General features: G+C 39.5%; 3 protein-coding genes across 3 annotated transcripts; 2 read left to right on the top strand and 1 right to left on the bottom strand.

Annotated features, from left to right (window-relative positions):
• Positions 1 to 1,005: 1,005 nt before the first annotated feature.
• On the top strand, positions 1,006 to 5,522 carry LOC126598388 (polynucleotide 5'-hydroxyl-kinase NOL9-like). The gene is made up of 9 exons (XM_050264750.1): positions 1,006 to 1,296; positions 1,571 to 1,668; positions 1,812 to 1,845; positions 2,544 to 2,716; positions 3,008 to 3,191; positions 3,637 to 3,817; positions 4,074 to 4,173; positions 4,435 to 4,562; positions 5,224 to 5,522. The coding sequence occupies exons 1-9, from the start codon at positions 1,115 to 1,117 to the stop codon at positions 5,275 to 5,277; spliced, it is 1,134 nt and encodes a 377-aa protein (XP_050120707.1). The 5' UTR covers positions 1,006 to 1,114; the 3' UTR covers positions 5,278 to 5,522.
• A 1,061-nt stretch (positions 5,523 to 6,583) lies between these two features.
• LOC126598384 (probable myosin-binding protein 5) lies at positions 6,584 to 9,225 on the top strand. Its single transcript, XM_050264744.1, has 4 exons — positions 6,584 to 7,346; positions 7,572 to 8,405; positions 8,561 to 8,820; positions 8,946 to 9,225. The coding sequence occupies exons 1-3, from the start codon at positions 6,584 to 6,586 to the stop codon at positions 8,782 to 8,784; spliced, it is 1,821 nt and encodes a 606-aa protein (XP_050120701.1). The 3' UTR covers positions 8,785 to 8,820; positions 8,946 to 9,225.
• A 117-nt stretch (positions 9,226 to 9,342) lies between these two features.
• Positions 9,343 to 12,531, bottom strand: LOC126598393 (serine/threonine-protein phosphatase PP2A catalytic subunit-like). The gene is made up of 6 exons (XM_050264755.1): positions 12,025 to 12,531; positions 11,039 to 11,153; positions 10,695 to 10,803; positions 10,526 to 10,603; positions 9,867 to 10,058; positions 9,343 to 9,786 (listed from the first exon to the last, which is right to left on the bottom strand). Exons 1-6 carry the CDS (start codon positions 12,275 to 12,277, stop codon positions 9,613 to 9,615), a joined length of 921 nt encoding a protein of 306 aa, XP_050120712.1. The 5' UTR covers positions 12,278 to 12,531; the 3' UTR covers positions 9,343 to 9,612.
• Between the last annotated feature and the right edge of the window lie 1,972 nt (positions 12,532 to 14,503).

Raw genomic sequence — 14,503 nt, forward strand, 5'->3', positions numbered from 1 at the left:
CTTGGTCAATACGATTAATCGGGTAGAGGGGCTGTGTGTGTAAATATGTGTTTTTCTGGGTCAATGTGTGTAAATATATCAGCTTGTTTGAATTCAAAGAGATGTTTGGTCGATGGGAACACGTGTCGCGTGATTCGGATGTAACTAGGTGATCGGATTTGGGTCCCATTGGACAGATCACAGATTGATCCGCATGAAAAATCAACAACAGTCAAATTTTATTCCACTAAATTCCTCGACGGAACAAAACCGAACAACCAAACCGCACCAGTTTGAATATTTCGCGGTGGCTAAAAACGAACATAAAATTAAATTGCTCATCAAATATTATAATATATTGTTATTTCTCTTTCTTGTAAATCAAAAATTGTATGTTCGGATATCATGAATGGTATTTAAGACCTAAAACTCAAGAAACCTAAACGTAGTTGAGCTGGTTTGAGTTGTATATTATTTTTATGCATTCGAATATTCATTTGTTTCAATAAACTCATCTATTAGTAACATCTAAGTAATAATATCCTAAAACAATATTTTAGGAGAAATTTTTCTATACGGTCGTCTGTATGCAACACCCTTTATATAGGTGAGGCAACAAGATGAAGTTATGTGCTTAAATTAATGAGGAGGTTCCTAGTTTGTGAATACGGGCGATGGCAAAAAAGTAATTTACTTAAATATAAAAATAAAAAAAGGTAAATGCATTCGATCACATAAAATGCATGAATGATTGTCTCCAATGCGTTTTGTATGAAATTTTAGAAGAATTTCTGTAAAATTATATGTGCAAAACAATAAATTTTTTTTTTGGTAAAATAGTTTTTAATAACAGTAGGCCAGTTTGCTGAGGAGGAGGCCCAATATGTGACTCAGGTCAGGGCTTCTCTGCTACAGTATTTTTGGGCTTCGGCGGTTCGGCCCACCGACTGTCCAACCCGAAAACGAATCCGGACCGGAATCGCGGGTCAAACCAAGTAAAACGGTTTTTTTTTCAGCATACGCCGTAGCAATTTTGCCTCCAACCCGCTCTTGTTCTGCTCCAGAGCAGCACGGTAGAGAGAGAGAGAGAGAGAGAGAGAGATAGAGAGAGTTAGAGAGAGAGAAAGAGAGAGGCATGGCTTCGCCGACCGAAACTCCGTCGGCGAACATCTACATATCGCCGGAGTGGTCCGAGGCAGTAGACTGTATAGCGTACGATTCAGTCACTTCGCCGCCTCCCATTGCCTTAGTATGTGGTGCCAAAAACTGCGGAAAATCTACCTTTTCCCGCCACCTCCTCAACATTCTTCTCCGGAGGTCAGTCAGCTGCTCAGCTCCCTTCCCCCACTTTGTACTCGTTGATTAAATTCACTGCTCAGATGATCAGTTTTTAGTAAAAGTTGATTTCTTTGTGTTTGTTTTCGTGTTAGCTGAATTGGGTCACCTTATTTACCTGAATTTTATCTAATTTGGAAGTGAAATTTACTGAAAGTTTTCATCTTTTTTTACTGAGTTTGTTCTGAATTTGAATTTTTATTGGGGCATTTGGGTTTTTGTTTTTTACCATGTTTTTCTGTAATTTTGTTTTCAGGTATAAAAAAGTTGGTTACTTGGATACAGATGTTGGTCAACCTGAGTTCAGTCCTCCTGGTTTTTTATCTCTAACCGTAGTAGATGAAGTCACTCCAGGCAATTGCTTATTTTCTGCACTTATTGTGAATAATTTGCTCTGGAATTTAAAAAGATTGTTAATCATGTATTCATGTTAGATGAGCGGTTTTGTTCGGTTTGATTGCTAATTGTGTTTCCTTTTCTTTTTTGGTTAAAATTAGATTTGACAATCCCGCATCTGAAGACACCGAAGAGGTATGAACAGTTTCTGCCTTGTTATGGTTTTGAACTTGTTAGAAGAAGCGGTTATAGTGCTTACCATGTAGTAGATGACAATTATATAGGACAGTATACTTGTTATTTGAGACTGCAGGAATATGAATGTTCATGGGCCGAATATGAGCAACGTTACTTTGTTTTTTGCTAGTTTCAAGCTGAGAAAAGGGTTTGTCATATTCTTTACCATAAAGATTTCAATTTAGCTCATCAGTGTTGTAGCAGATTTTGGTTCTTTATATAGTATTTGGAATAGTAGTGTAGAAGCTTGAGAAAATTTGAGGAATTTAGGAGCAATACAATTGGTGTGAAAATTAGGACTTACTAAGGGTTCAGTGAAGACTTTAGTTGCTCTATAGTCAAAGCTGTATGCATTCGTTTTAGATCACAAAGTATCAACTAGACTTGGAGTTAAAATTATAATTACAAAGCTGGAAAGGTTCTGTTCACGAAATTTGAAATGGGAAGTAGCTGCAACAACTACGTATCTGTTATCAACATTCAATGTAACTAGGATTAGTTAGCCTGAGTTCAGTCCTCCTGGTTTTGTATCTCTCTCTCTCTCTCTCTCCCCCCCCCCCCCACTGCCATGCATGGATTTTGTGATGCTAGGTCTGATGTAATGTACGAAAGGAATCTTGGAATCTGATGATTTATCATTTGTTCCTTTTTCTCAGATGTCTTTTCTTTGGTGACGTTTCTTCGAAGACAAATCCTACAACGTACTTGAATTCTATATTCGCTTTATATGATTATTATAAGAAGGAATATTGTTTGTTTAACCAGAGTGATAGACCTACCAAGAAGATCGGATTGCCTCTTGTTGTGAATACACCTGGCTGGGTGAAAGGTATGCTCTTTTACTTGGCCAATTACTCCTCTCTTTTAATTGTCATTGAACAAGTTCTCCCAATCTGTAGTTTTGTTTGCTTGTTTGTTTGTCTTTCACTTGCTCAATTGCCCCCTTCTTTGGTTCTTTCTGTAGATTATATTATAAACTAAGATTTGCGCAAGTTATACCCTAGCCATGTACCGTTTGAGGCAAGGGCCAAGTGGCTATTTTATGAATCTTCTTTTGATGATTATCGCCTGGTTGGATATGAATATTATATATGATTTTCTTATTCCTCTTGTGTACTAGGTGTTGGTTATGATATATTGGTGGATATGTTGAAGTATATTGCCCCTACCCATGTTGTTAAAATAAACATATCGGCCGAGAGTAAGAATCTACCAAGTGGGGTATTCTGGTTAGATGAGGATCATGACGCTATGCTCAAGCTGATAGAGATCAATTCAGCTCGTCAGGACTCTTTCAATAGATCGTAAGTTCTTAGCTTCTTCAAGAATATCTGGAAATTTTTATTTTGGATGCAGCTTGTTTGTACTTTTTTTATAATTGCTTTTCCACGATTCCAATACATTGATTAATTTTAATTTCATTATCATTATTATTATTTTTTAGTTCGAGAATCATTTATAGATTGATTAAATTTACTTTCATTATTATTATATCTAAATTCCGCATTAGTTTCAGACCAAGTCCCAAATCTCTTTAGTATGTTCCATAACGTATTTGTAGGAGGTGATCACTTGTAGTTAAGCTTAGAAGAATTCCTTTTTTATACAAGATTATTGAATCAAGTTATCAAGTGTCAGTCATTTGCATAAATTATTTTGCTTCTTAATTAGCATATGCTGGCTAGAAGACATGGGATTGTATGGATGTACTGGACGTCTCCGTGACATATTAGCTTTGTTGTGCTGCAGGATTCTAGTACAAAAGGATGCACACCTGTTGCGTGATGTACGAATAATGGCTTATTTCAGGCAGTGCTTTTCAAGTAGCCTGAACATTACTACAATCAAAGAACTTGCTAATGCTTTGGCCTCTCAACCTCCTTATGAAGTTCCAATATCTAGCATTAAGATTAGACATCTCTATTGTCAGGTCAGTTCTAAGTTCTGACTGTATCTGCTCACTGCAGGTTTTAGAAATTTTAAAATCTTGGTTTCTTTTCCGTGTACGAGTGAATTTTGATACCTGTTTTCTGTAAGGTTGTTTAGAACATTTAAGAGAGAGCCTTACTGGTGATTACTTTTATACCTCATATCCTTGATTTTTGTATCAACAACCAAGGGAATTACTGTTAATTGTTATTATTATTTTCAATTAAGGCTTGTAATAATTAGTTCTTTTATGCTAGGTCCCAGGTGCTGAGATCTTCTACAGTTTGAACGCAACCATTGTTGGGTTGGCAGTTAGCTCTGAAGGATCAAAGGATTTACCTTGGTGTGTTGGTCTTGGTAGGTTTCTTTGTTTTACAACATTTTGCCAATTATATTCATCTAATATATAGCTGTGCTGTGGTTTTAATTGCGAGTTTGCCGAAAAATTAAGAAACTTGGTTTAGTGGTGGCAGTAAAGCCCATCCTGTAGGTTTTTATGTTTATGTTACTAGAGATCCAGGTTTTTATTGCTGGTCCAATGCGGATACATAGATAGGTCAAGGCAATCAATGTGAACGAAGGTTCTTATGCATTTCAGTTGATGCCTTTTTTAATTAGGAATTGTGAGAGGCATTGACACTTTCAAAGGCTTGCTATATGTGATAACACCGGTTCCAAGAGGCACTCTGGAGAAGGTCGATCTATTTCTGCAAGGTTATATCCAAATTCCTACGGTGTTGTTGCAGGTAACTGAACCCCTCCCATGTAATAGATGTTTTAGACCAATTGTTTGCTTCTTCGTAGTCTCTCACGTGCATTAAAATTTGGATTTTTTCCCTTTTCCCAGTACAATATGATCTTATAGTGGGATGAAACGTTCTTGTTGCATGGATAGTCAATCAATCAGTTTCCCGCTATTAGAGGGGATGCTATGAGCATAGGAAAACACCAACTGGCATGTATCATAGCCTTCGCAGAGTATCACTGGGACAATATCACCATATTGATTAGCATCTTGTTAGCGAAGTTTAAATGTTATGGGCATGTCTTCGGTAGTATACACATAAGCACTCACAGTCTCTCACACACTGAACAAAATCAGAATCCTTTTGTTGGCTAGCTACATTTTGCTTTATTGGAAATCTAATGAAAAACTTGATTTCCGATATTGTCTGAACCATAAGAGACTCAATGACCTTCTAACTTCCTTGACCTGCATTCATATCTCCAAATGAAAGGTATCCCTTACATTAAATGAAACAGAAGAACTGGCGTAAGGCCTCACCTAACACATATATCTTCTATCTCATCCAATCTTATTGAAGTGCTAATTCTGTTAAAATCTTCGGAGGAGCAAGATTCATAAAAGTTGATCTGTTCCTCTTGTTGAATCACCCGAATTTTCAGGTCCAGGGATGCATATCGCCTTATATGTCTGCGAATGTTCTGTCTACAAGCTAAGTTTGTCCACAGTTCACAGTTGATTGGGGTTATAACAATTAAGCGAAGTAGTTGCCCACTGTGCAAGCGCCGTCAAGCAACAGAGCAGCTTCCTGTATTATGTAAATTCCAAATTGATGGTTACACAATTAAACAAATGTATAACAAACTTAAAAATATCTGTTGAAACTCTTACACTTACCTAAAAACATTCTCATTATCGATACTTGACTTGCCCCCTTTATGAAGTAATGTTGTTGCTGTGAGTTTCTGAACTGCAATTTCAAATTTACTGTCGTTATACTATTCTGTACAGTTCGGTTAGCAAATTTCCGGGCTGTACAGAAAGGCAACGTAAATGCCGAATCGGTCGGTTGAAGTTTCATCATCGACATTCTACATTTCTACTGGAGTGAGTAGCATGGCTGCATTGTATAGAACCCACGTTTCGTAGATGACAAATCTATAAGCAATCTGCAGTAGGGTGTGAATGAATGTATGTCTGATCTCTAATGTTTTGGTGGAGCTATGTTTGGAGTAGAAGCTTCATATGGGAATTTAACATGTTTAATCTAGCAGTTCTGATCCCTAATTTTTACCGTTAATGCGAAGACAATAACGAATCTGGCTATAATACTTGCATGTTTATATTATTTCCATATTATTCTTAATTTCGAGGCTAAATTGCGTTGGTAGTCTACGTATGAGAAACTTAAAAGACATATAACATTGTATTATTGGTCTGAGATGCCACATCGAACATTTTGAAATTCGAGAAATGGCCCAAGGCTTTAGGATAGACTTAACATCCCTAACACCCCAAGATTTCTTTCTGGAACACACAGCATTCTAAGTTGGACAAATCAGTGGCTCAAAACTCTCTTCCCAGAAAATGCTGACGTTTAAGGCAAATCCAGTTGGTTGGAAAGTGCATGATAGACCGTTATTTCAGGTACACGCTAAGCCTAAGAACCGCCATTTTTTGTCAAATCCAAATTTTCTTGTATTTTTCTATGTATAGGCAGCCAAATTCCACCACCCAAAATTTAAAACCTTGATTTGGAAAACCTAGCCCTCTCCTTCTTTTAGACACTTTACACACACAGAGAGAGAGAGAGAGAGAGGTCATGATCTCGGAACGCTTTCGTGCTCCGCCAAGGTCATGATCTTCCAGCTCGCCACCGCCCAATAAGCACTTCTGAGAAGAAGCACTTTTGACACCATTTTCCCATTCTCCTTCTAGCTTCCGAACGAATTCAGATAGGGACTAGGCCAGCATTTGTTTGGTTTTATGGTTGTTTTCGTGTTTGAAGAGCGCGAAAGCAACATGACAAAGCGATCTTTTACTCGTTATGTTGAGCAAGAGCTGGGGAGGCTGCCACATTTCGTGGTCTACGCTTTGCTCGAATGGACGCTGATCATTCTGCTCTTCGTTGACGGGTTCCTTGCGTTTGCTGCCAATGAATTCGCCAAGTTCTTCGAGCTGCAAATCCCCTGCTGGCTCTGCACCAGAATCGATCACGTTCTCGTACATAGAGACCAAGATTTCTATTACAATGACTCCATTTGTGAGGCTCATAGGAAAGATGTTTCGTATCTTGCTTATTGCCACAACCACAAGAAACTGTCTGATATACGAAAAATGTGCGAGGCGTGCCTGCTTTCGTTTGCTACGGAGAAAGAATCTGACTGCGATACGTACAAGTCCTTAGTTGGGATCTTGCACAAGGATCTTGAGTGCTTCGTCGAGGATGATCACCACCAAATTCAGCTGAGTGTGCCTGCGGCAAGGACGTGGGAGGAGGGGGCGGGGCAGGTTGAGAAGAGCAACAGCATTGTTTGCATTTCGTGTTCGTGTTGTGGCGTGCCATTGAAGATGAGCTCCACTTCCAACTCCTACCCGAAGGGGAAAAATGACAGCGTATTAGCACAAGCTCCCGCCCCTTCTCCACGAGCACCCTTGAGAAGTGATGATCGCAGCTTGGACTTGCCCCACATTCGGTACACTGAACTCAAACTCATGTCGGACAATGAGTCCGAGCTTCCAGAGGACGAGTACGAATCACAACCACCGAATCGTGTCTCTCAGTGTGAGTTAAACGTAAAAACTTGACATACATTATCTGCTCACGTCCTTGTATATTTATTTATACGACTTCATTCTCTTTTGATTTATTCAGTCGAAAGGCCATATACAAGCATAGCCGTGCGAAAATTACTTCCCAAACTTGTTTAAGTCTCGTTTTTTTCTTATTTCTTTTTTTTTTTCGGGTTTTCACAACCATGAACTGATTCAGAGGATGGAATTTGTGCAGCAGTCAAGGAAGATCCCAAGGCTGCAACGGTGCCTTTGTTGACAGAAGGTGAAGATTTAGCTGATGATGCAAACAGGACTCCTCTTTTTGGTAAAGGAAACAGGTTTTTCGGAATCCCACTTACAGATTCAGCTACAAACAGTCCTAGGGTGGCAATGAGGATTTCAAGGAAATCGCCACTTGAAAAAACCGGCGAGTATGCCTTGGAATCTGTCGAGGGAAGCACTTCAAATGAGGCAGAGTGTGATTCCATTTTGCACCGGTTGAAGAGGCAGGTCCGGTTAGATAGGAAGTCGCTGATGGCATTGTACATGGAGCTAGACGAAGAAAGAAGCGCTTCGGCTGTGGCAGCGAACAATGCAATGGCTATGATCACCCGGCTACAAGCAGAGAAGGCTGCTGTTCAGATGGAGGCCTTGCAGTATCAAAGAATGATGGAGGAACAGGCGGAGTACGACCAAGAAGCACTGGAAGCGACGTATGATCTGCTTGCCAAGAGAGAGGAGGAGCTCAGACTTGTAGAAGCTGAAGTAGAGGCGTATAGAGAAAAATACGGATTGCTGAAGGAATTCGCTTACGAATCTGGTGATGAGGTCAGAGGGAAAAATGACTGCGGCAGTTCTCCAGGCGAGCCTAATGGTGAAAACACACAAAATGATCAATCAAAGGACGAGAACTTAGAGGGAGCCCTTGCTGAATCTTTGAAGCCTCTGAAAGGGGAGAAAACCTACCTCCTGGGTCGGATGAAGAAACTCGATAAGAAAACCAACTCCGCTAAGGGGTTCTACTCTTCGCAGGGCCCTGACGGTCTGAATCATACGGATGATGAGATAGGTAACATATTCAAACATACACACATGAGGTCACGCGTACACATTACATACGTATTTATGTACACGCACACGCTAACACGCGCAGAAGTACCATACGAGCATGTCATCTCTTTTGTATTTCAAACAAATGACTGATTTATGCTTCGAATATGGCAGGAAATGGAAGCAAAGCTGCTCTAACAAGGCAATTGTCGTTGTTGTCTCATCTTAGTGAAAGGGTGAAGGCCCTTGAATCAGACACAGGATTCCTAGAGCATGCAGCTAAGACACTTGAGAAACATAGCGAAGGAACAAAACTATTGACAGAGATAACACAAAACTTACAGAAGCTTCGGCATCTCGTCATGATGCCCCCGGAGGAAAACAGCGGGTTACCGTAAATATTTTGTCGTCCAAATAGCCCCGAACTTCCGATGGTAAAATTGCTTATAATCCTCTTACCAATTCTACTACTTCTACATGGTTTACAGGATATCATTTTTCCCTTTGATTAGATAGCTTGAAATTTCAACTCATTTGTAATTGTTTTGCGTTTTACAAGGATGCAAGGATATTGTTGGCCATGCCAGAGAAGGTAGAAAAGGTGAGGCCAAAACTTCACAGCTGAGGAGCAAACCCCGCCGCGGACTACCAGGCGAGCCTCCGCAGATGGATTGCTCGAAGTATACTTAGTTTCTTGTCCACCAGAGACTCAGAGAGTTTTTCTCTTACACTAGAGTTGTTGCTTCATGCATGGATCCCAAAGCATATGAATTTTCTGTGCTCGTATTCTCTTTCTAAATAGAGTTTTTCTTTCCCCATGGAGGTTTCCCCTCCGTAAATCGATTATTTTTCTCTCAGCTGCGTCGGTCTCCTGACAAGTAAGTCGAAGAAGCACTTGGATAACCACCTAATTCGACAGCTTAAGAACATAAGTGAATATGGAAACAATCTTTCCGTTCACCCGAAACTGAAAGCATCTCATAAAGAATATGTTATGGCTGTTTCCGTCGTTCGTTTCAACTCCTTTGGTACATGACACAAGTCTTACTGAAATAATCCTATAACTCACATGAATTCAGCAGCAGAACAACTTTAACCAAAAGAATGATATGTTTTCTTTCCGTCTCTTTCTCAACTAAACATCAAAACTCATCTTCTTTGTAAGACAAATCTACAAAAAGCAACACGACACGAGAAGATTGCTAATAGGCGGTAAGCTATGAGGATTACAAAAAATAATCTGGAGTTCTGCGTGTTGTATCAGGTTCGACCTGACGCGGTGCTGGGTCAAACTGAAGGAAATTCTGGTCCATATTCTCTCCAATCTCAAGAATTGCAGCCATATTTCCACAGCGATAGCAGTAATTTGGAGCACTAAACACCGTCACAACGTTCTTTTCCTAAAATAGTTAAACAAAATTCAGAACATAACTCTGAAAGCATAAATTTGATACGAGACTTCTGCTTCTTATGCACTAACCTGGCACCAATTGTAACCCTCCATAACAAGCTGGTGAGCTCTAGAAATAAGACTTAGCCCATTAGTGTGGTTAAACTGGGCTGCTATATCTTGTCCAAATGTATACCCTGCACCCCGAGGAGATATTCCCCACCCACATCGATCATCCGGGTCAGACCACAAGAGATCACACATTGGACCCTCGTGAGGAACCTGCTCCATTCAGACGAGGGAAGACTAGAATTACCACATATCTTCTAAACATATACCATGAAATAAGAATGCCACACCAGTATACAAGAGATGCCTATGCCAGCAGTAGGTACATTAATATATTGAAACATGTCTTACGTGGAAGACTTTAATACAAGCCTAGAGTAAGTGACTTGCTACTTGAATATGTTCGAGCGGAGTTTAGTAGGCGATTTCTCTCCACACTAATAGTGTTCAAGGCACTTAATATTGCATGACTCACAGACAAGCGAGTTCAATATTGGAAAATGAGGACCACTCGAGTCTTATTTCATAAACAAGTTAACAGGCAAGCAGATCACAACAACCAAAGTGACCTAGAACATACAGATCAAAAACAGGAATGGGGCAATTTTTCCCTTCAAGAAAAAATATCAGAGAATATGAATATGAAATTGGATTTTAATCAAGTGGAAACCTTAGTGTACCTCTTGTATCCGGTCCAGAGCACGAATATTGTCCAATGTATCTAATGAAGGAGAGAGTCCGCCATGTAAGCAAAAGATCTAGGAGGAGGAAACAACGCTTGTTAAATGAGATCACGGGGATAACAAATTAAGATAACGATGTAGGACATAAGATCTTCAAAATTCAAACCTGACTCTCAATCAAGGCTGTGAGCGGCAGATAATCAAAAAGGTCAGTGAAAAACTTCCAGACATTAGCATTTCCATATTTCCTCAAGCACTCATCATAGAAACCATACCTGAAAAGGCAACAGTGCACTGATATAAATAAGGTTTTGAAGTTTAAGAATCACTATTAAAAACACTTGAAGCAAATAAAAGTTCTCTACAACATATAAATGGCTTCTTTTACATGACCAATAGAAACCTCCTTCGAATCAATGGAAAAATTCCACGACTTTGTTTTCACTATCAATACTCGTAAGGTTGCACCTTAGGAGTTTGGAATGAAAACATTTGAGAAGAATGTCTTACACTTGAGTTATTTGCCGACTCTCATGATTTCCTCTAAGAATTGTAATTCTATCTCTGTAACGTACTTTCAGGGCCACTAGAAGTGTGACAGTCTCCACAGAGTAGTATCCTCGATCTGTATAAGAAAAAGGAAATAAGACAATTACTGAAAAAAGGTTGCACAGGCAAATTCTGGTCAAACAAAATGATTTAACAGTCTAAAATAGTGGAACATTAAGTTACATCTCTTGTCATACTAGATGGAAGGTATCGTCCTATTTGCAACTACAACGTCAGAGAGCAAATGGCTTTCAATTACAGGTTATATGCAAATATGTCTAATTATTGTCTTCATCAACCATACAAAATTGATAGCATGCTCATTGCTGACACTACTCATAAATTCCGAAAAAACAAAGTTAAAAGGAAATGAGAAGGAGCAAAAACTATGAACATAATATAGAAAATGGCGTGCTCGGTCAAATGATCTAAATCTAAGTTTTAGGCTTGCATTGTAAAAATATATGAAAGTCACTGGGTTAGACAGCGGAACTGGAAAAGACATTAAATTTAGCCTAGTCTGGTTGAAAACTACTTGCGCCTACTCTGCTCCTTCCAGTAGACCGAACACAAGTAAAATCTAGCGACCCAAACAAGCTCCCTCGAAACTCATCCTTAATAGCGTAAAGCACTCACGAATCTCATGTTCTACTGAAACAGCTTGTGGACTGCCCAAATCCCTAGACTACCATAAATAACCAGCTAAAAACTTCTCTTTGTTAAAACCCACCAGCCTGCTGCACCTTACTGCATTTGCACATTAACTAACTTCTTAACCATATCAACCAAATATTAAAAATTCGCTGAAAGGACCGTGTCCATGTTCCCAAACAAACCACATTATCCAAAAATTCAATAAATTTCTAAATCTCAACAACACATAAACTAAATTAGCTATTTAATTACTTGATTAAACAGCAAGGTTATGTGAAAATGCTCTAACTGACCTACATAGTCGCCCATGAAGAGGTAATTGGTATCGGGGGCGTTGCCGCCGATCCGAAAGAGCTCGACGAGGTCGTGGAACTGGCCATGGATGTCTCCGCAAACCGTGACGGGGCACTTCACCGGCTGCACGTTCCACTCCTCGACCAAGATCGTCCTCGCCTGCTCGCACAGCGTCTTCACCTCCGCCTCCGGCAGAGGCTTGCACTGCATCAGGTGCTCAATCTGACGGTCCAGATCGGCGAGCGGTGGCATCGTCGCGGATTTTGTTCGGTGCTCGTTGATTGGTGCACGGTCTGAGCTGAACTCGCCTCGAATGGAAGGGTATCTAGGTCATATCGCCGGATCGCGGTGGTGGAAACTGGAAATTAGGGTTAGGGTCTGAGGGAGAGAGAGGGGGGATTTGGGGATTGGGTGCTGAAGCTCAATTTTTGTTGCTGGTGACTGGTGCGTACATTGTGTCAGAGATTCACAGTTGGGAGCTTCCCGGTGGTGGTCCCTATGGTTTCGTGTATTTACGTAATTGTCTTCTATTTTTTGGGGTTTTTGGATTATGACCAACACTGTAGCCATTAATTCCAGATGTACCGTTTACGAACCAGGATCCTCTCCTGAGCAATTCCTTAGGGATCCGCAATCATGTCCGTTCATCGTATATCGTGCGGTCATAAATTATTTAAAATTTAAATTTTAAAATTCAAATATAAATAGTACCTAATGAAAAATGACAGCATGATATAAAATGAACGGACAAGATTGCAGGATCCCTAGGACCCCTAGGGAATTGCTCAAGAGAGGATCCTGGTTATACCATTTACATATTTCATTTTGTTAGCCCTCCAAAGTAGAAGAGATTTGTCAGTGTGCCGGAATACGGGACGGTACATCATATGTCTATACAAATAGTAAGATAATTGTGTTAAAAAATTAAAAATTAAAACTTCCTACCATTTATATATTAACACATAGTGTAGCATTCGTATTGTGAGTACAATGAAATTTTATTCCCAAAGCAGTCTCAAACAAGTATACCCATGGTTATCTCTTGTCACCACTTCTCTAGGGGTCAAGGGTTTATTGGACGGATGGTGCATTTTTCAAACATGTGGCAAGCATGTATTAAATGAATGTCACTGAGACTGTATTTCAGTTTGCAAGAAAGAATTTCTTCTTTTCATAATATATGATACTTGTGAAAAACATCCTGATGCGAAAAATACATAGTATACATCGAAGGATATAGTGCATTTATATGGGACTCGATATAGGAAAAGTGTTATGGGCCAATTTTACATGTAATGGCTATCCTCATGACATATGATATTAAGATTTTTACCTTGTAACTTTGATGACAATGATGACGACGATGACTATGATGAGTAGGAGCAATGATGCGTATGATGATGGATATTATGATCATGATGAGGAGAACGACGAAAACAATGATGATGATGAGGACTAGGACAATGACGATCCCAAGGCCAAGGAGGAAGAGGGTTTATCACCATCCAACGGCCTATATAGCATTACTAAAATCTTTAGATTGTCAGGAGATCTGAGCTCTTTAAATTTATTCTAAAAGTTAAAGTTATTATAACTTTTAAAGATAATCCCTGTTGGAACAAATTTCAAGGACCCAGATTACAGACTCGTTATTTTCTCATCCACTCTATCTTTATCCTCCCGGTGAAATTAATATACGTGTGCCTTGGCCGTTTAGAATATGAACAATGTTGACAAGAACTAGAGCAATCACAAGTGTTATGGTCACATTCAAGTCGAACATAATACAAATTCCAACCATTAGTAATAATTTCCTTGTAGACTTGACATTTTGGACCCGACCCATTAATATTAGTATTTGGATGAATGTTTAACGGGTCGGGTCACTAACGGGTGAACCCGTTAACAACCCGTTAAATAACGGGTCACTTTGGATCAATCCGTTAGACCAGTTAGCACCCGTTAGTTGAGGATATTTTAGTAATTTCAGTAAAGTCTTAACAACAAAAAATAAACTCTATGCAAAAAAATAAAAAATAATAATAATTGTTAACGGATGAAACGGGTCGGATTCAGGTAATCTATTAACTTAACGGGTCAGATTGAATCCGACCCAAACCCAATAAACTTGACCCGTTTACAGGTCTACCAGAGATAACCATCTTCCAAAATCTAGTATGGCTCATATTTGCCACTTTGTTATGATCAAGTAAAAGATGAGCTAGACCAAAATTTCTGCTCAACACTTCATTCCTTGTGAACAACAATGCGAAAACTAAAGGTTTCCCGGCCCATGTGGCAGCGAACAAAATATTCCGAGTCAACCAATTATGCATGCAATTAATATATGTTGTAGCCACCTTCCCCACCCCAAAAAAAGCTCATGAAAGTGTAAAAAACAAACAATGAAACTAGTATGTGAGCCACAAACAAGGCTGCCATATGGTCGGCATTGCATGCCATCCCGTAAAAATCGAA

Source organism: Malus sylvestris, chromosome 14 (genome assembly GCF_916048215.2).
Source record: "Malus sylvestris chromosome 14, drMalSylv7.2, whole genome shotgun sequence".
NCBI classification, from domain to species: Eukaryota; Viridiplantae; Streptophyta; class Magnoliopsida; order Rosales; family Rosaceae; genus Malus; species Malus sylvestris.

Excerpts from the sequence above, each read along its gene's own strand:
- LOC126598388 (XM_050264750.1), top strand. The coding sequence starts at position 1,115 with ATGGCTTCGCCGACCGAAACTCCGTCGGCGAACATCTACATATCGCCG. Across the intron at positions 1,297-1,570 it reads CTCAACATTCTTCTCCGGAG|GTATAAAAAAGTTGGTTACT; the intron begins GTCAGTCAGCTG and ends TTTTGTTTTCAG. Across the intron at positions 3,818-4,073 it reads TTAGACATCTCTATTGTCAG|GTCCCAGGTGCTGAGATCTT; the intron begins GTCAGTTCTAAG and ends CTTTTATGCTAG.
- LOC126598384 (XM_050264744.1), top strand. The coding sequence starts at position 6,584 with ATGACAAAGCGATCTTTTACTCGTTATGTTGAGCAAGAGCTGGGGAGG. Across the intron at positions 7,347-7,571 it reads ACCGAATCGTGTCTCTCAGT|CAGTCAAGGAAGATCCCAAG; the intron begins GTGAGTTAAACG and ends GAATTTGTGCAG. Across the intron at positions 8,406-8,560 it reads TCATACGGATGATGAGATAG|GAAATGGAAGCAAAGCTGCT; the intron begins GTAACATATTCA and ends CGAATATGGCAG.
- LOC126598393 (XM_050264755.1), bottom strand. The coding sequence starts at position 12,277 with ATGCCACCGCTCGCCGATCTGGACCGTCAGATTGAGCACCTGATGCAG. Across the intron at positions 10,059-10,525 it reads CTCTGGACCGGATACAAGAG|GTTCCTCACGAGGGTCCAAT; the intron begins GTACACTAAGGT and ends TGAATGGAGCAG. Across the intron at positions 9,787-9,866 it reads AGGGTTACAATTGGTGCCAG|GAAAAGAACGTTGTGACGGT; the intron begins GTTAGTGCATAA and ends TAACTATTTTAG.